General features: G+C 34.5%; 1 protein-coding gene across 5 annotated transcripts in view; it reads left to right on the top strand.

Annotated features, from left to right (window-relative positions):
- LOC122406617 (solute carrier family 23 member 2) overlaps positions 1-21776 on the top strand; it is a 1354473-nt gene that overhangs the window by 701547 nt on the left and 631150 nt on the right. For all 5 annotated transcript variants that reach the window (XM_043412169.1, XM_043412170.1, XM_043412168.1 and 2 more), the window contains one exon: positions 20430-20685. In XM_043412169.1, coding sequence (XP_043268104.1) covers positions 20430-20685 — 256 coding nt within the window. The remainder of the gene's footprint in view (positions 1-20429; positions 20686-21776) is intronic.

Consider the following 21776-nt stretch of genomic DNA (forward strand, 5'->3'; position numbering starts at 1 on the left):
TCACACGATATTTCAAGCGTAAAAAGAGTCGCGTCAGCGATTGTTTATTCACTAGATTTTTTTTAACATTTTCCGCCATGCAATTTTCAGTGAAACTTCAAGTACCTCGATTGTCGTAACTCTGAAACAATGAGGTTTTTTAATGAAATTTGAAGGAAAAGTTTTACCTTTTATTCAATTTCAGCTCATGGGAATGATATCAGATTTTTTTAATTTTTTACTTCAAACAGTTATGGATTGATCTAGGTTTTTCGAGAATCATGAAGTCGTATTAGAATATTCAACGTACTCATAAAATGTTTGTCTCATATCAAAGAAACTACCTTTGGTGTACAGCACTTTTTTTTCACAATTCACGAAATTCACAAGTTTTTAAAAAACAAGCATTGGCATCTCATACCACGTATTCGCTCTGTGTACGTGGGCGGAGCCAAAAATCTAATACTACTGCACTAATAGTATTAGTGTATTCATGCATACTGCCAGCGCCACCGTAAATGGAACTCCGGCGTTTTTGGGGTAACACGTATACACGACACACGCTCACTTTCAAAGTAGTGCGAGCGCACTACTTTACGCGCACGGAGCGAATAACTTGTTGACTGGTATATACAAAAAAGTCGGGTCAGTTCTGGTAATAATGTATGATATGCGTACATATTGAAATCTTGTTTTAAATTTTCAACCGATTGGGATGAAAAAGGGTTTACAAGGATTTTTTGTGTTGCCGAATCGACTTCCGGGCGTAATTTTCACCTTGAAAGAGGTGAAAATCGAGCGTTAAGGCTAACATTGTTAGATTTTTCAATGGAAAGTTATTATGCGATATTACCCGAAAATTCCAAGTTCCACACTAGATTCTTTTGTCGAAATAGAACTAAATTCACTATCTCCGAAGAAATTAAAAATAAGGGTTGGGGTGAAATTTTCAGATTTTTCAATGGGAAGTTTTTATGCTATATTACATAAAAAGTATTCGTTTTTGAGGATACCAGATTCTTTTATCGAAATAAAATAAAATTCACCACCCGCGAAAGGATGAAAAAAAAGAGTTGGGGGTGAAATTTTCAAATTTTTCAATGTGAAAGTTTTTTACATTACATGAAAATTGCAAGTTTTTTAGGACACGAAACTCTTTTATTGAAATGAAAAAAAAATCACTATTCCCTAAGGGGTGAAAAATAAGGTTTGAGGGTGAAATTTCCAGATTTTTCAACGAGAAATTTTATGCTTTTCCACATAAAAACTGTATGTTTTTTGTAGAGCATGAACGTCCTTTATCGAAATAAACCAAAACTCCCGATCTGCGAAGGGGTGAAAAATGAGGGTTGGGGGTGCATTTCAATAGAAGAGTCCAGTGTTCTAAAATACTCAGAATTTTCATGTAATATAGCACAAAAACTCCCTATTAAGAAATCTAAAAATTTCATCCCCAAACCTTATTTTTCACCCTTTCGCAGGTAGCGAATTTTATTTTACTTCGATGAAAGAATCTGGTACCCTCAAAAACGAACATTTTTTATGTAATATAACGCAAAAATTTCCCATTAAAAAATCTGAAACTTTTACCTCTAACCCTCATTTTTCACCCCCTCGGGGATAGTGAATTTTATTCATTTTCATCCTAAACAATTTGGATTTTCCATGTAATATAACACCCTAAGGAAAAAAAGGTTGGGACAAGTACATTGATGGTGTCGTATTTGCTGATAATTCCATCCATAAAAAAAACTTAGAAACCGATGCCTCTTTCTTCTTATTTGATTCGAACAGCTAGATCAATTGAAAAAAAATTCATCTTATTTACGTGCAGCATTAAAATTTATTATATCAATTCCAGGGCAAGTATTTTCTAATGAATTGAAAAAAGTTACCACTTGAATTACGTGCAGCACTAAAATTTGTGATATCAATCGGTGGACAAGTATTTTATTAGTAACTCCAAAGTTCAACATTATGGAATTGTTCTAAGAAGCTTTTAAATCCAAAAATATCACATGCAAGCTAATCATTTCTTGCTCTATGGTGGCAGAGACTTATAAGAAAATCGATTCTTTTCAGACTTTCAGGAGCTTCTAATATTATTCACAATATTCGACGTCGATTGGATCGTTACAAATTATGTTTAAATATGAGTCAAAAGTACTTGTCCGGCCCAACACTATTTATTGAAATAAAAATCAATCATAAAAAAACGAAATTGTACGGCAGAATCCGGTTAAAAATGTATTGAAATGCGATTTATTATTAGTTTAATGTTCTTAATAATAGTATAGGTTAGTTATACCAAATGAAATTCGTTCGCTGGAAGAAGTGAGAAGTAAAAATTGCCGTCATTAAAATACAAACTGGGGAGTTATTTTTGGAAACTTGAACATATTTAATGTGCAAAATGTTTTTTATTTATCGATGCACAAAAACATCCCTTGTATAGTACAGGACAATTCGTTTCCATTCTTATTAAATTAGTGCACTTGAGGGAAAATTACTTGAAGGTAACTCTCTAAATTCCCTCTGCATGAATATTGGTGCTTCATCAGTTCTAGAAAAGCCCTGATTTTTATTTGAATAAACAATTTTAATGGAAAGTGATGGGCCGGACAAGTACTTTTAACTCATATTTAAACATAATTTGTAACGATCCAATCGACGTCGAATATTGTGAATAATATCAGAAGCTCCTGAAAGTCTGAAAAGAATCGATTTTCTTATAAGTCTCTGCCACCATAGAGCAAGAAATGATTAGCTTGCATGTGATATTTTTGGATTTAAAAGCTTCTTAGAACAATTCCATAAAGTTGAACATTGGAGTTACTAATAAAATACTTGTCCACTGATTGATATCACAAATTTTAGTGCTGCACGTAATTCAAGTCGTAACTTTTTTTCAATTCATTAGAAAATACTTGGCCTCGAATTGATATAAAAAATTTTAATGCTGCACGTAAATAGGATGAATTTTTTTTCAATTGATTTAGTTGTTCTCAACTCGGGTGTATAAACAAGGAATCATGAAAACTTTTTGTTATGAATTTTCCAATTTATTGAAATCAATATGAGGAAATAGAAATACGAAAGTCACTCGAATTGTCTAGAGAATGAATAGAAATTGGTATGGATACACTGTAAGCTAAGGAGGTGGGAAAAAGGGCCCGGTGAACACAGCCAAACGAAATGAAAGAAAATATGACAACAATACATTGAATTAGACACTTTTACTTGACCAAAGTTTTTCAAAATTTATTTGCATTCATTTACATACAACCACGCATATTTTTTCTATAATGTAATAACACAACATAAAATTTATGTTTGGAAAGAACATTTGAGAGGTTATAATGAGCGAAAGTTTTTTTTTCTCACATAACTCCTGTTGAAAATTTGTAAGGAACCAGAACCAGGATTGCAACAAAATTATGTCATGAATAAACGTAAAATCAAAGAATTTGTACAAGGAGAAATTTCCCAATACTAATATATGTCCTATATAACAAATACTCGCGAACCGATTGCGAGGAGGTTAAACTAACCCCATGGTTTTCACAAAACTTACATAACATTTTTTTTTATAGTCATATAAGAATTTTGAATCGAATTCATACAGCTCGCACTGTTTCTCCGAAATTTTATCATTTTGATCGCTGTTGCTATTAATTTGATCATGCCATCAAAAACTGACAGATGGATGAACAATATATAACGCCAAAGTCACTATATATCTGGTTTTCGTAATATACACTGCATGTATGACACCACATACCACTATTTTGAATAAAAAAAAATACATATTGAACACTTGATTAGATGAAAAATATTTTTTTTTCACCCCGCACTTCGTCCGATTATTATAACATCAAAAGCTGACAGCTGACTGATGGGATTGTATATATAGGTCTATATTCATAAACTTTATTGCGCTGGAACGGTACAGCGAGTATCCTGACCAATCACAACTCATTATTTCTGTAGCCGGGATCCCGGGACTCGAGCTTCCATAGAAATGGGTTATAGCTGGCATCAAGAGGCCTTTGATTGTGTTCTGTACAGACACGGCTAATCCATAAATGGCTTAGTAACTTTTGCATAATCTTGAGCCTGTGCAAAGTTTTTTCTCAGCATTCACGCTACTGATCGTGTTGGTTTCGTGCTCATTCGAAAGGGATTTTGAAAATTAGTCTCCAAACCAATTTTTGATTTATAAAAAATCTCCTGAGCTCTGCAATTTTAGAAAATTACATGCCAGTTTTACCCCCACCACCGCGAATCGTTTTATTCAGAGAAAGTATACTCGGCGAGCCTCGGGCCAGCAGACGACAGGGCTGTCAATGTACTTGTCCCGAGACTCTACCGAGTCTCTTGATAAAAACATGCCGCTAGCAAATCAGAAATATTCACTTTCTACCCTTATTTTCATCCTTTTCGAAGGTAGCTACAAGAAAATTAAGATTGGGAATGAAATCAGCAACCTCGAAATTCCCAAGAAACAAATTTTCATGTATTTCGGTAATTTATTGACTCATGCCAGTTTTGGCACGAAAACCAGAAACAAAAGCTTACTAGTCAACCGGTTAATAATAAAAAATCAAAAGTAAAAATTAAATTTTTTCCACTCTGTATATTCTAATACGGCTCCATAGTTCTCGAAAATTCCAGATCAATTTATTAACGTACCATGTAGAAATTTTTGGTTGACAAAAATTAGCAAAAAAATCTTATAAAATTTGAATGTGTTGGAATTGAAGAAGTAAAATTTTTTCTCTCCGAATTTTCCAAAAAACCCCATTGTTTTACTACAGTTACCACAATCAATGTACTCGAGGTTCCGCTGAAAAAAAAAAAAATATATCGAAAATTGAGGAGACAAATTGTTTTATCTGAACTTGCGGCCCAGTTGATAAAGAAATCAAACGAACGAAAATATCAATGTTTGTTGAAACAATGTAGTACCCATAATGAAAGTCGTAGGGACTTTTCGAATACACCAAAGTAAAGCTAAATGTCTTCTCTTCAAAATGCGCCTTGTTGCATCCAAATACCTAAACCAGCGGTGCAGTAGCATTAAAAAGAACGTGAGAACATTTTTGGATATGCGTATAGATCTCTTACCACGCTACGACGAGTGGGAGAGAGAGGGAACGAGTCTTCGCGCACTGTCTCTCGCGCTCGATCGGGCGCGAGTAGAGGGGATATCGCGTTCAGTGGACTGGGCGAAACGAAACGGGACAAAAGTAACGTTTCGTGCAAAGGACGTATGTCCAAAGGTAAACAAACGCTACTTAAGTCTTTCTGACTTCAAGCGACTAGAGCGTACCGAAACATTCGATTTTAATTGCTTAAATCATCATATCTCGGGATTGAATAAACGGATTTACTTGCAATAAGGATCAATTGAAAGAAAAAAATCGAAAAAAAATTAGCACTAATTTTCAGATTTTTAACTACAATGGTTTATCCGTGAGAACGGTTTGAAAAACGTTATGACGTTATAAATCGACATATTCGCGTATATAAGAGTGCGGCAGTTTTTTTTTTTTTAATACTTGGCGTCGAGCCGCTACCGCGTCTCTTGATATAGAAAATTATTGGAAACTACGGTCGCGACCTTTTAATAATTGGCGTTCTTTTTTTACTTTGTCAATTATTTTTTTTCTGATTTAGCTTATTTTTTAGAGGCCTGACAATATTTACTTAAGAAAAAAAATACATTCCTCGTCTTCGACGAAAATTTTTAAAACGATTAGTTTTAAGTTGAGTGCTTCTCTCGATGTGGCAAAAGCAATCGACACAGCCAATTTTTCTATGTAGACGGACGAAAACTGTGCGGTTATGTTCATGTGAGTTGAAACCTTTTACAAGCAATAATGGTGACGATTTTGATTATCCATTCAGCAAATCGAATTTTCCAATGAAAGATTGGGATTGGGAACCATGAAGAAACATACCCAGTCCACGAAAACCATGGAGGAATCTACCTACACCGAGACAACCATGGAGGAATATACCTGGATGACGAAAACCATGAAGGAACATGCCTAAACATTGAAAACCATGAAGAAACGTACCTAGACCACGAAAACCATGGAGGATTGTACCTAGACCACGAAAACCATGGAGAAACATATCCATACTTCGAAAACCATGGAGGAATATACCTGGACCACGAAAACCATGAAGGAACACGTCTAGACATTAAAAACCATGAAGGAATATACCTAGACATCAAGAAAATCATGGAGAAACATACCTAGACATCGAAAACTGTGGAACCGTCGACCTCGACCGCGAATACCATGAAGAGACATACTTAGACCACGAAAACCATGGAGAAATATACCTTAGACATCAAGAACTACGGAGAAATACACCTAGACATTAAAAACTATGGAGAAATACACCTGCACATCAGAAACCATAGAGGAATATACCTAGACATCAAAACTCATAGAGGAATTATCCGAGACCACGAAAACCATGGATAAACATACCTGGACATCGAAATCTGTGGAGCCGTCAACCTCGATCGCGAAAAACATGGAGGAATATACCTAGACATCAAGAACTATAGAGAAATACACGTGGACATGAAAAACTATGGAGAAATACACTCGCACATCAGAAACCATGGAGGAATATGCCTAGACATCGAAATCCATGGAGGAATTATTCGAAACCATGAAAACCATGGAGAAACATACCTGGACATCGAACCCATACCTGGACATAAACCTAGTCCTCCAAAACCCATGAGCTATCACCCTAGACATCCTCGAAAAATCCAGCGGTGTCGACCAGAATTTTATATGTTTTTTCATTTTTATTATTTATTATTTAATGTTATTCGTATTATTTAATTTTTTTATTTTATTATATTATTATCATTTTATATTATATATTGTATAATATCCCCTAGGAAAAAAAAGGTTGGGACAAGTACATTGATGGTCCCTCGTTTGCTGATAATTCCATCCATGAAAAAAACTTTAAAAATATTTTCTTTTTAAATTGTCAAAAAAATGATATTATAAAAAAAAATACAGAACAATTCGAAAAAATTTTCACACATCTTGAAAAAACATTATCTGTAAAAAAAACTAATCTGTATCTATTTTTTAAAGTGTCAAAAGAATCAAATACAAGTAAAAAATAAAAAACCGAAAAATCGCGCTTGAAATCATTTTGGAAACCGATGCCTCATTCTTCTTATGAGATTCGAACAGCTAAATCAATTGAAAAAAATTCCATCTAATTTACGTGCAGCATTAAAATTTATTATATCAATTCGAGGCCAAGTATTATCTAATGAATTGAAAAAAGTTACCACTTGAGTTACGTGCAGCACTAAAATTTATGATATCAATCGAAGGACAAGTAATTTATGAGTAACTCCAAATTTCAACATTATGGAATTGTTCTAAGAAGCTTTTAAATCCAAAAAAATCACATGCGAGCTAGTCATTTCTTACTCTATGGTGGCAAAGACTTATAAGAAAATCGATTCTTTTCAAACTTTCAGGAGCTTTTGATATTATTCACAATATTCGACGTCGATTGGATCGATACAAATTATGTTTAAATATGAGTCAAAAGTACTTGTCCGGCCCATCACTATTCATTCAAATAAAAATCAATCATAAAAAAACCAAATTGTACGGCAGAATCCGGTTAAAAATTTATTGACATGCGATTTATTATTAGTTTAATGTTCTTAATAATAGTATAGGTTAGTTATACCGAATGAAATTCGTTCGCTGGAAAAAGTGAGAGGTAAAAATTGCCGTCATTCCAATACCAACTGGGGAGTTATTTTTGGAAGCTTGAACATATTTAATGTGCAAAATGTTTTTTATTTATCTATGCACAATAACATCCCTTGTATAGTGCAGGACAATTCGTTTCCATTCTTATTCAATTAGTGCAATTAAGGGAATATTACTTGAAGATAACTCTCTAAATTCGCTCTGCATGAATATTTGTGCTCGATCAGTTCTAGAGAAGCCCTGATTTTTATTTGAATAAACAATTTTAATGGAAAGTGATACTTAGCACATATACTTATCCACAGAAATTTCCAAGTTCGCAGGTATCTGCTGCGATTCAATGTATCTGCGCAATGAGTTTGGAAGACAGCCATTTCAAATCCATCCATAAATGAGCAACTGAGGACTTTTGTAATGAATTTTTCACTTGATATTTATGTTACGGTGCAAGTCAAAAAATAAAATGAATGGCACAGTATATAAATTTTATAGTTTGCAGATTTTTGCTGTATTTCAATGATCCAAATCTATAGTATTAGAGTGAAAAGTTGTTAGAAGTCATGATGTTACATTAAAATGACATAGCGCACATAACATTCAGAAATTCTGTAGGTTTCCATGATGTTGGCAGGTATTATACTTAATCGCATCGAAAACTGAGCAACTGTACACTTATCGTAATGAATGTTTTCACCAATAATTCCACATTTGCAGTTTGCAGAATAGGAATACTCAACATACACGTCATTTCATAAGTATTATTGTCAATATTTGTATTTGCCTACCGCATTCCGACGATTCAACTTTTCATATTATCAGCAAAAACAGCATCCGAAGACATTTTGGAACAAGTTTCAAAATTTATTACTCGACAGCTGTCAAGTGGAAAAAGAATAACTACACTTATATCAAGACCAGAAACTGTTTTGAGAATCTGATGTACAAAATGTGCGATTGATGATCATAGTCAGAAACCTCTTGAATCACGTTACCACAATCAGCATGAAGAAATAGTAGAAAATCATAGGACACATATTAGGCAACCAATTAATAATATGTATCGATCCGCTGCAAACCGATGGAGTCAAAACAAGGATCGGAAAGAGCAGAGCCAAACTCTATAGGAAAAAAAATATGGGAATATTCAAAAATAATGTTGACACAAGAAATAAATTAGAAAACATTTATTCGATTGGAGTTTCTCACATTATGCACTAACAGTTCCGTGTGTTCTTGATTTATTGATTATCAACCATAATATTTCATATCGCAGAAAGAATCATTGACGTTTTAGGCTCATGAACATTTTTCCTTACAACTTCCAGACCCATTTTTGATAATCTGATTTGCCTTATTTATATTATTCACTAACTATGCGAACGTTTGTTACATTTGTCCCGCACTTCGTAACATCAAACCCCGGCCGGTTCATTATTACCACACAGCTATCAAAGGGCACTCGTATATATAACCTACATTATTACACATGATATATAATCACGCAACTGATGATATATTTACACTGCACAATATTCCGCGCACTCTGGTTTAATTGAAAGATTATCTCAGTTGACACTTATTTTCAATCGAACGAAATAATGAAATCTTGAAAAGTTTCGTTGACATATGCATCGCGCATTTTTTTATATTTTTTATTTGCACACACAGAGTCTACATTTACGCGGCCGCTTATATACCGGTTTAGTATACCACAAGTTTTAACAAAATAAATATTAACCACTTTTCACTAACCATTTTCATTTATTAATTAGAGTCCGCACACAACAGCACTTTGGGGATCATAACCTCACCTGTCAAAATGACGTTCAGTATGAAAACAAGTCTCGGGTGGTTTCGTATGTGCGTATCGATGTATTGATATCTTATAATCTACTAACAAATGATATAAATGATAAACTTATTTTCAGTCAAAGGAATTAATGAAATCTTACAAAGTTTCGTCGACATCCACCGCGTATTTTTTTATTTTATTCTTTTTTACCCACGTCGGATCACAGACTACATTTACGCGACTGCTTTTATACCGGTTTAGTTTAGCATTCCACAGGTTTCAGTACTATGCACTTCGTTAGATGACGAAAGTTTTTTTTATTTATCCCACACGCATTCCATAATGACAAAACTCCGTTTGTTTATACGACGATCGAAAACTGACACATGGTTTATATATATATTTAATATTTACGGAGTCTGAGCGCGGTCGGGGTAAGACTCAAAAGTTAGAAGGCCTAAAATGGCGAACAGGCATTCTGTATAACGCATATATAGATATACAGAATTCCTGTTCGCTATTTTAGGCCTTCTAACTCTTGAGCCCCACCCGCGGTCGGCCTAGCAGCTGGAGGAGCCGACATCGTCGAGCCAATCAGAATGCGTAGAGGCAACAACTCTACTACCACTAACTACGTCAAAACGCGTATACGTATACGTCGAACTCGTGATGTGTCAGTAACTTTTGCATAATCTTGAGCCCGTGCAAAGTTTTTTCTCAGCAATTACGCCACTGATCGTGTTGATTTTGGGCGCAATCGAAAGAGAATTTCTTAATTAGCTGAAAGTTCAATTTTCAAAGCCTCAGATGACTCATAACTTCGGTAATTCAAAAAAAACACTTGCCAATTTTACCCCCACCACGGCGAATCGTTTTATTCAGAGAAAGTATACTCGGCGAGAGCCTCGGGCCAGCAGACGACAGGGCTGTCAATGTACTTGTCCCGAGACTCTACCGAGTCTCTTGATAATATATATATTATATTATATATTAATTATAATAAAATATTTATTATAATAATATTTTATTATTAATTAATATTAATAAATAAATAGTATATTACACCACAAGGGCAGAAAGTTTGATATTCCTGCACTGCGCGTCACAATGCCCGAGGCGAAGCCGAGGGCATTTGACGCGCAGTTCAGGGCTATCAAACATCTGCCCGTATGGTGTATACTATTTTTCTTCATAGCCGGTCGAAAGTATGTTTCTTCCGAAATACGCAACTATCGATAGAAGATGTTTTGATGCCTGCCCCCGACATTTGCTGCACGAGCGAAGCGAGTGCTGCTGGTCGGGGGGGCAGGCATCAAAAAAACAAGATATTAGCAAAGATAATTAATATGAATATTTGCATTCCTATGAAGCTGAAAATAAATCATTATTCCGAACGACTTTATTTTTGGCTTTCACATTGATTTTATCTGAAAGGATAAATGTATGTTATTCGTTCGGATTTGTACTGTTTTGATAATAGTGCTTGGAAATAATATGGCATTTCCATAACATATTTCCGAATGAATAACATAATCTTATTCGTACGGTTTGCCGATGACTAGACACAACCTTTCAAAAAACACGTAAGCAATATCTGTTCAAACGTCAAACGTCAAAAGTAAAAAAAATAATTACGTCAAACCTTTCGGAATGCAGAAAAAAGTTTTTGCTCCCGCCGAGACAAATGAAGCGCATGCAGTTTTGACAGCGCAGAAATGTTATCTTTCGACTAAGGTGTGCAGAGAAAAATTTTTGTTCCCGCTGTCACAGCGAGCGTGTTTTTTTTTACCAATGCAGGAATGTTGAACTTTCGGCCCTGAAATCGGGGCCGAAAGTGCGTACTTTCGACCGAGGTATGAAGAAAATATATATTATATAATTATATACATATTTTATGCGCAAACCAGGAGCTGGTATTGCCCCCGCTGTGCGCCCATTCTCTGTCTCTCTCGCTCGGCGACGCAGAAGGAGAGGGGGTAGCCGCGTTCAGCGTAGTGCGTGACGTAGAGTGTGACAAAACGTAAGAAATCGTGCAAAGGACGTAAGTCCAAACGTAAACATGCTTAACTTACGCGCGTCTGTCTCTAAGAATTCAAAGTTCCCGAAATGATGGATTTTAAATCACTAACGTTACATATCTCAGGATCGACTGGACGGATTTACTTGCAACAAAGACCAATGGATAGGGAAAAATCAAAAAATAATCAACACCAATTTTCATGTTCTATCATAAAATGGTTTGTTTATGAGAGCCGTTTGAAAATTCTGTGACGTCATAAAACCGGCATATTCGCGTATATAAGAGTAGCGGCAGGGCTCGCGCTGGCTTTTCTTTTGCGCTGCAGTTTTTCTTTTAATACTTGGCGTCGAGCCGCTACCGCGTCTCTTGATACCAAGATATTTTGACCCGAGGATTATTAGTCTCAGGATATTTTATACCAGGATATTTTGACCCGAGGATATTTTGATCCGAGGATATTTTTCCTTAAGATATTTTGGCACGGGATATTTTGTCTCAGGGTCTTTTGACCTGTCACCCTACCGAGTCTCTTGATTCCTACTATACATTGGGTGTAAAACAAGATGCCATGTCACATGCGTGTGTGTGTGCGTGCGCGCGCGCGCGCGTGTGTATATGTTGTAATGGTACGTTTGTGCTAATGCACGCCGTTACGCGTGAGTTCGAGCTTTATATTGAAATAAAGAGCGGGCATGAAAGAAAAACAAAAGTATAATTGAATTGTGTTGAAATTAACAAACCCTAGGGAAAAAAAGGTTGGGACAAGTACATTGATGGTCTCTTGTTTCTGAATGGCATAGAAAAAAGATTTAAAACCAGGAAAAAAATTCTATAAAAATAATAAACGAAAAATTGAAAAGTTCAAAAAAATTCAACAATAAAAAACAATCGAAAAAAATTCTGTAAAGAAAAATAAAAATTTTCAAAAAAATTCATAAATATTGAACAAATTGAAAAATGTACTATCCAAGTTACATGCAGTATAAAAATGTATGATATCAATTGGAGGCCAAGTTTTTATTGATAATTTGGAATATTTATCCAACAAATTGGAAACTTTAATGAAATTCATAATAATTATTTTCCCGAAAAAAGTTAATGAAAAAAAAGTCATAACGGAAGTTACGTGCAGTACTAAAATGTATTATATCAATTCGAGGTCAAGTATTTATCAGTTATTCGAAATATAATCTCCGGCGACAAATGAGCGTTGAGAATCCTTGTCGGGCTCACAACGTTTTATCAAAATTACTAAAAAATTAATGGAAACAAAATCATTAAAAATTCACATGAAAGTCATTGTTTACTTGAACAAGGTACACACTTTACAGAATCGATTCCCCTCCGACTTTCAGGATCCCCTGGTATTATGCTCAACATTCAACTTCGATTGGATCGGTACAAATTATGTTCAAATACGTCTTAAACGTACTTGTCCGGCCCATCACTTTTTATTCAAATTGCTCATTCGAAAACAAATCAAAAACGAAGTTAATGCATGTGTTAATATTAAGAAACAGTAATTCCCGAGAAAATAATTTTCCTTCGAATCGCTCTTGTCAAAATGAAACGAAAATGAAAGATGAAGTTGATTAATCTATTTATATAAAATGGAGTCATAATTCACAACAAAATCATTTTTCTCCAAATTCCAGGAATCCACGTGTCGTACTCGACTAGTGATATTTATCAAAATGTGTACGTGACTATAGAAAAAAAAACATTGCATGGCTGAGTAGATTCGAAAATTTCTAGTAATGGGCCTGATTATTTCTCATTTTCATTGGTTCTTACCGAATGGTATGTGTTCACTGAAGAAAATGAGAAGTGTATATTGCTATACGAACTTGCGAACAATCAAGTTCAAATTACTTGGAGATATTATTTTTATTTCTATCCATTTTATTATATTTGTCATTATAGAACAGCCCTGATTTGTTTTCGAATGAGCAATTTGAATAAAAAGTGATGGGCCGGACAAGTACGTTTAAGACGTATTTGAACATAATTTGTACCGATCCAATCGAAGTTGAATGTTGAGCATAATACCAGGGGATCCTGAAAGTCGGAGGGGAATCGATTCTGTAAAGTGTGTACCTTGTTCAAGTAAACAATGACTTTCATGTGAATTTTCAATGATTTTGTTTCCATTAATTTTTTAGTAATTTTGATAAAACGTTGTGAGCCCGACAAGGATTCTCAACGCTCATTTGTCGCCGGAGATTATATTTCGAATAACTGATAAATACTTGACCTCGAATTGATATAATACATTTTAGTACTGCACGTAACTTCCGTTATGACTTTTTTTTCATTAACTTTTTTCGGGAAAATAATTATTATGAATTTCATTAAAGTTTCCAATTTGTTGGATAAATATTCCAAATTATCAATAAAAACTTGGCCTCCAATTGATATCATACATTTTTATACTGCATGTAACTTGGATAGTACATTTTTCAATTTGTTCAATATTTATGAATTTTTTTGAAAATTTTTATTTTTCTTTACAGAATTTTTTTCGATTGTTTTTTATTGTTGAATTTTTTTGAACTTTTCAATTTTTCGTTTATTATTTTTATAGAATTTTTTTCCTGGTTTTAAATCTTTTTTCTATGCCATCCAGAAACAAGAGACCATCAATGTACTTGTCCCAACCTTTTTTTCCCTAGGGGAAGTTTATGGTTTGATATCACGTCTTTTTTCGCGAAAGTTCCTTATTTATGTTTTGATGAATATATAATTTTAATTTAAATTGCTATGAATTATTTACGATTTACTGCTTATAACGTTGGTTTCCACGAAAAACGACCTATTTTTCGTCAAAATTGTGCTAGAAATATTTCGTCACAAGTCTGTCCTTGGACTTTGGCGATTTTTTTCCTTGTATTCTAATATGTTTTGTCAATTAAGAACCAAAGAGCATGGTGGAAAGCGGGTTGGAGGCCGAGATATAATTTTCGGCTTATAACGTTGGTTTTCACGAAAAAAGACCTATTTTTCGTCAAAATTGTACTGGAAATATTTCGTCACAGGTCTGTTGTTGGACTTCAGCGATTTTTTTCCTTGTACTCTAATATGTTTTGTCAATTAGGAACCCAAAAGCACGGTGGAAAGCGGGTTGGAGGCCGAGATATGATTTTGGCTTGTAACATCTGATTCGTTGAAAAAAGACTGATACCGCACAATCAGTATACTAGTGAAGAACATTATACACTAATGCTGTAGGATTGTAATATATTTGATATTTTCTTACGGTTCGAAATCATTTTTGTTGTGTGATTTAAGAAGTTTTGTTTACATTTTTTTTGGTATAATGCGAAAACGAGCGATCATCAATGTAATTGTCCAAATTTTTTTTCTCCGAGAAAGGATTTTTACGGCTTGATATCAAATCTTTTTTCTGTGGTAGTTCTAAACCACAAAAAATATTCTTAAATAAGATTTTCTCAAGTTCTCCAATGTTTCTATTGTGATATTTAAAAATAATTCTCCTTTCTCCAATGATTTTCTTTAAGTTTTGTACAATTTATAACAGTTTGATATTCTTCGAATGTTTGAAGTGATATCCTCAATTTTTCAACCATTTCGAACGTGTCTATAATTTTTTGGGATTAAAATCATATTCCGTAAGGTTTTTCAATATTTTGTATCATTGTGGAATTTTCCCCCTTCATTTATAAATTTTGTTTTCATCTGTTTTGATGAAATCATTGTGAATAAAGAAAACATGAAGATTTTTCAATGAAACGAATTTTTCGATTGATTTTCCTTAAAATTTGACAGAAGGAGAAAGAAAAAAATATATATAATGTTCACCAAGTCCACCAGAATTCGCAATTTTCACATATGTTTAATGAATTCTAATGCTAGTTATTTTTATTTCATTAAAAAACGTGCTTCCAAGGACTTTTTGAAGCAATCTTTTCCATTCGTATTATCATTCCCAGAGATAGAAAGTTGACGCACCCACGTCGATGCACAAAATTTTCAAACTCTGCATGTAGCCACCAAGGTTCAACCGGACAAAAGAAAAAGTATGAAGTGCGTCAAGACCAACAGAATTGCTTACTTTTTAATATGAGCATTGCATTTTGAAAACATAACTTCTTATGCCATTCATAAACAGGCCATCGCTGACTTTTTGTATCATTCATCATTATTTTTTATTATTGATTATTATTTATAATCCATTTCCAAATCCTATAATTCATGTATAATTTTTATTATTTGTAGATATCCATATTCCATAATCAAAAAAAGGAAGTACTAATACCTGGCATGCATGTCAATACACAGAATTTTCCAAATTTGCAAGTATTCGCTGCGATTTATTCATCTAAATTTTGGTACAGACAGAAAAAATTACCACCGATTCATAAAATTTATTATGCCAAAACTAAAAGGAAAAAAGACAGCGCACTTGAAAGTGAACAGAACGCATAATTGTTTCATGTATCTCATTCATATATTACAGTTGGAACCAAAAAGTGAAAAGATTGGCACACCTACCGCTTCGCAGGAATATCAAAGTTCATAGGTATTCGCTGCGTACCAGTAATACAAACTTTGGTGCTATGGGGCAAAAAACTTTAAAATTACCCGAACCACATTTTTGAAACTTATTATGGGATATTCAATAAATAAAGTGACAGATACGCTGCATGTTGAAGTAAATCAAATAGTGTAAAAAGTGACAGACAGATACGCTGCATGTTGAAGTAAATCAAATAGTGTAATTTAGTATGTCTCCATGGTTATACACAGACAAAATATTTGATCACATCCAGAAATGATCAGGCGTAGACTCACACACATGAATTTTTTAATCCATAATGTCAATCGTAAACATGGTCTGGAAATACTCAATATACGTGTCGCTTCATCATGTTGTCAAACTTAAGATGTGTTCATTGCATTTGGAAGATACAAATTTTGATATCACGAAAAATAAGCAACCAATGACTTATTTTTTGATATGAATTTTCCAATTTATTGACATCAATATGAGGAAATAGAAATACGAATGTCACTCGAATTGTCTAGAGAATGAATAGAAATTGGTATGGATACACTGTAAGCTAAGGAGGTGGGAAAAAGGGCCCGGTGAACACGGCCAAACGAAATGAAAGAAAATATGACAATAATACATTGAATTAGACACTTTTACTTGACCGAAGTTTTTCAACATTTATTTGCTTTCATTTACATACAATCACGCATATTTTTTCTATAATGTAATTACACAACATAAAATTTCTGTTTGGAAAGAACGTTTGAGAGGTTATATAATGAGCGAAAGTTTATTTTTCTCACATAACTCCCGTTGAAAATTTTTGAAGAACCAGAACCAGGATTGCAACAAAATTATGTCATAAATAAACGTAAAATATCAAAGAATTTGTACAAGGAGAAATTTCCCAATACTAATATATGTTCTATATAACAAACACTCGCGAACCGATTGCGATGAGCGTAAACTAACCCACATGGTTTTCACAAAACTTACATAACATTTTTTTTTTATAGTCATATAAGAATTTTGAATCGAATTCATACAGCTCGCACTATTTCTCCGAAATTTTATCATTCAGATCGCTGTTGCTATTAATTTGCTCATGCCATCAAAAACTGACAGATGGATGTATTATATATCACGTCAAAGTCACTATATGTCTGGTTTTCGTAATACTGTATGACACCACATACCACTATTTTTAATAAAATAAATACATATTTAACACTTTATTAGATGAAAAATATTTTTTTGTCACCCCGCACTTCGTAATGTCGAAAATCCGTTTGTTATAACATCAATAACTGACGGCTGACTGATGGTCTTGTATATATATTCATAAACTGTATTCCGCTGGAACGGTACAGCAAGTGTCCTGACCAATCACAACTCATTATTTCTGTAGCCGTGATCCCGGGACCCGAGCTTCCATAGAAATGGGTTATAGCTGGCATCAAGAGGCCTTTGATGGTGTTCTGTACAGACACAGTAAATCCATAGATGTGTTAGTAACTTTTGCATAATCTTGAGCCCGTGCAAAGTTTTTTCTCAGCAATTACGCCACCGATCGTATTGATTTTGGGCGCAATCGAAAGAGAATTTCTTAATTAGCTGAAAGTTCAATTTTCAAAGTCGTACATAACTCATAGGCTTCGCAATTAAAGAAAATCACATGCCAATTTTACCCCCACCACCGCGAATCGTTTTATTCAGAGAAAGTATAGTCTCGGCGAGAGCCTCGGGCCAGCGGACGACAGGGCTGTCAATGTACTTGTCCCGAGACTCTACCGAGTTTCAATTTTAAATGCTTTGAACCAATTTACAAAAATAAAGAATTCTTGTTCGATATCGTGTTTTTGTTTTATTTTATTTTGCATGAAAAATTCGCACGATCATTAATTTCCGATATTTTTCTCTCGCATGAAGGAATTTGATTTAAATTTCGCAGTAATTCAAATTTCTGATAATTCTTGCAATAATAATCTCTCGCTAACGCTTATTGATCTTAAATAATTTTTAATTGAGCTATGATTCATAGAGACTCACTTTTTGATTCTATACAATACAAGTTTATTTTGACGAGTGAATTATCGTTTTGTCTTCACTCTTAAAGACTCGATACAATCCAATTAAATTGTTTTCAGTGAGTTAATTCGTTTTGATTAATTTAATAAGCTCAATTTGATTTGAAAATGATATTTTGTTTGACTCGCAAAATTCTATTAATCGATGTCTCGTTTGGAGAATAAAGAAACGTGCTTGGTTTTATTAATTTTAATGAATTTAATCAATTAAATCGCCACTCAGAGAACAATGATTTTTGATGGAAAAGAATCCACCCAGAGATCTTGAGACAGAACGAACCCGAACTGTCCCGGCCCTTCTGGCGTGGAAAGGTAGGAATTCTACCCAAGAATCTTGTGACCGAATGAAATCGAACGGCCACGGCCCTCTTGGATAGAAAAAGGATAGGAAACCTACCAGGAATCTTGAGACAGAACGAAATCGAACTGTCCCGGCCCTCCTGGATAGATCGGAGACTCTCACCTAAGAATCTTGAGTTCAAACGAAATCGAATGAACCCGGCCCTCTTAGCGTGAGAGAGGAAAGGTGTTATTCTGTTTGAATTCTGAGTGGGATAATAGCGATGTTATTTTGCTCTTTGTTTTTAGAGCTATTTTTGAAAATAAGCGAGAATTTTATGTTTCTTTATTCTGTAAATTTGGGCGAGTTCACGCGGCGAGATCCGGAGGCAAGACTGGCTTTTGGTTATGGCATGCGAGTCGAGCTCTCAGGGATTCGAGACGTGACTGGCTCTTAGCGTGGCGAGATTCGAGACGAGACTAGCTGACTGAGCTTCCGTGCTCGGGTTTTTATACCCTCTCAAACAAAGGAAATAATAATAATAATACGATGGACTTTGTCCCGTTTCATGATTCGCTCAGTGATTTAATCTTGAACCAGGGACTCCTACGCTAAATTCTCTCATTGGCTCGGTGAGGCCCCGCGTGAGTCCCAATTCGTTGAATTGAGCTAGAGTCACAATGCGCATGTGTGGAAATTCAATGAATTTTAAATAAAACGAATTTCAGATGAATTTTTATCGATTTTATGACTTTTATTATTATTTGACATTATTTTTTATTAATTTTATTCACAAGATTATTTTTATTTAGCTTTATTCACCAATTTGCAAAAAGTCACGTTCTTGCACGCGTCTGTTGAAAGTGGGTCATTGCGCATGCGCACTGTGCACTTTATCTCGCAACGAAAAGTTTTCTTAAAAATTTGAGTAATTTTGACCTGAAATTTACACCCGTTTGTTCAAAATATGTTTCTTTAATAGTTCGCATCATTATTTTTAATAAGAAAAAGATTATTTAATTGATATTCAATAAAATAAAGAATTTCATGAATCTAGGGAATTTTGGTGGAACGAAATTAAGTTGGCAGCGCTGAGCGCCTCACTTCCCGAGCGCCGCTTCGCGAAGTGACAGTTTTTCATCATGGCCGCCGGTGTAAACACTCGTGCGTGCCATGTCGATAAAAAGATAAAATAAAGAGTGTATTTCGCTTCAATGTGTTTTATTATTATAAATTATTTTGACAGTCAATATAAACGATGTGACACGAATACCGAGAGACGGAGTATCGTAAACAAACATGGAAACGATGTGACAAGATGACAGACGATAGGACCAATCTGAAGTTTTCTCATCGGTGATTAGATGAAGCCAATTTTTTCTCGGCGGGGATCGGCTATAATGGGCATCAAAATGGCCGTGTATGTAGCGGTCGTATGCGTATACAGTTACGCCAAGTCCGTAAATGTGTCAGTAACTTTTGAATACTCTTGAACCCGTGCAGAGTATTTCTCAGCAATTACGCCACCAATTATGCTGATTTTGGCCGGAATCGAAAGAAAATTTGATAATTAGTCACCAGTTCAATTTTCAAAGCCCCAGCCATAAGTTTCGTAATTAAACAAAATGACTTGCCAATTTTACCCCCACCACCGCAGAATCGTTTTATTCAGAGAAAGTATAGTCTCGGCGATAGCTTCAGGTCAGCAGACGACCAGGCTGTCAATGTACTTGTCCCGAGACTCTACCGAGTCTCTTAATAATAGTTTGAATATTTTCAAAGAAAATTATCTCTTTGTTATGTCCTGGACATCAATTGATGTGATCTATGTCAAACCAAAAACATTTCCCTGTACGCTCATACCTGTGAATAATTTTTTCCTTTATTCAAAGAATCACGTACGTAGCGAGCTGAATGTTACTGAACGTAGTGGACCTTCATCTGCGAAAAATCATTTCAATTTCGTATTTTTTTTTACAGGTATTATTGACGATTGTCATGATGTGGATTGTTTGCGCCACACTAACAGTGACTGACGCATTACCACGCGGACATCCTGGTCGAACTGATTCAAAACTCCAGATCCTGACTGATTCTGCATGGTTTCGTGTACCATATCCTGGCCAATGGGGAACCCCGACCATCAGTTTATCTAGTATTCTTGGAATGCTCGCTGGAGTTCTCGCTTGTACAGTGGAGTCCGTTAGCTATTACCCTACAACATCACGGATGTGCGGTATGTATTTATGAAGAGTTGCTTATCATAAGATTAGGGATGTTCAATACTTTACAAAAAATCAATTCTTCAATTGAGTCTGAATCAATTTATGAGAATTAGTTTCCATAAAGTATCTACTTCAAAGAATTGATACAAAATCAGCATCAAGAGACTCGGTAGAGTCTCGGAACAAGTACATTGACAGCCCTGTCGTCTGCTGGCCTGAGGCTCTCGTCGAGACTATACTTTCTCTGAATAAAACGATTCGCGGCCAAGTATTTTCTAATGAATTGGAAAAAGTTACCACTTGAGTTACGTGCAGCACTAAAATTTATGATATCAATCGAAGGACAAGTAATTTATGAGTAACTCCAAATTTCAACATTATGGAATTGTTCTAAGAAGCTTTTAAATCTAAAAAAATCACATGCAAGCTAGTCATTTCTAAATATATTCAAGCTTCCAAAAATAACTCCCCAGTTGGTATTGGAATGACGGGAATTTTTACTTCTCACTTTTTCCAGAGAACGAATTTCATTCGGTATAACTAACCTATGCTATTATTAAGAACATTAAACTAATAATAAATCGCATGTCAATAAATTTTTAACCGGATTCTGCCGTACAATTTCGTTTTTTTATGATTGATTTTTATTTGAATGAATAGTGATGGGCCGGACAAGTACTTTTAACACATATTTAAACATAATTTGTATCGATCCAATCGACGTCAAATTTTGTGAATAATACCAGAGGATTCTGAAAGTCTGAGAAGAATCGATTTTCTTATAAGTCTCTGCCACCATACAGTAAGAAATGGCTAGCTTGCATGTGATTCTTTTGGATTTGAAAGCTTCTTAGAACAATTCAATAATGTCAAAATTTGGAGTTACTAATAAAATACTTGTCCACCGATTGATATCATAAATTTTGGTGTTGCACGTAATTCAAATGGTAACTTTTTTCAATTCATTAGAAAATACTTGGCCTCGAATTGATATAATAAATTTTAATGTTGCACGTAAATTAGATGGAATTTTTTTCAATTGATTTAGCTGTTCGAATCAAATAAGAAGAACGAGGCATCGGTTTCCAAAATGATTTGAAGC

The sequence above is a fragment of the Venturia canescens genome, chromosome 2 (genome assembly GCF_019457755.1).
Source record: "Venturia canescens isolate UGA chromosome 2, ASM1945775v1, whole genome shotgun sequence".
NCBI lineage: Eukaryota > Metazoa > Arthropoda > Insecta > Hymenoptera > Ichneumonidae > Venturia > Venturia canescens.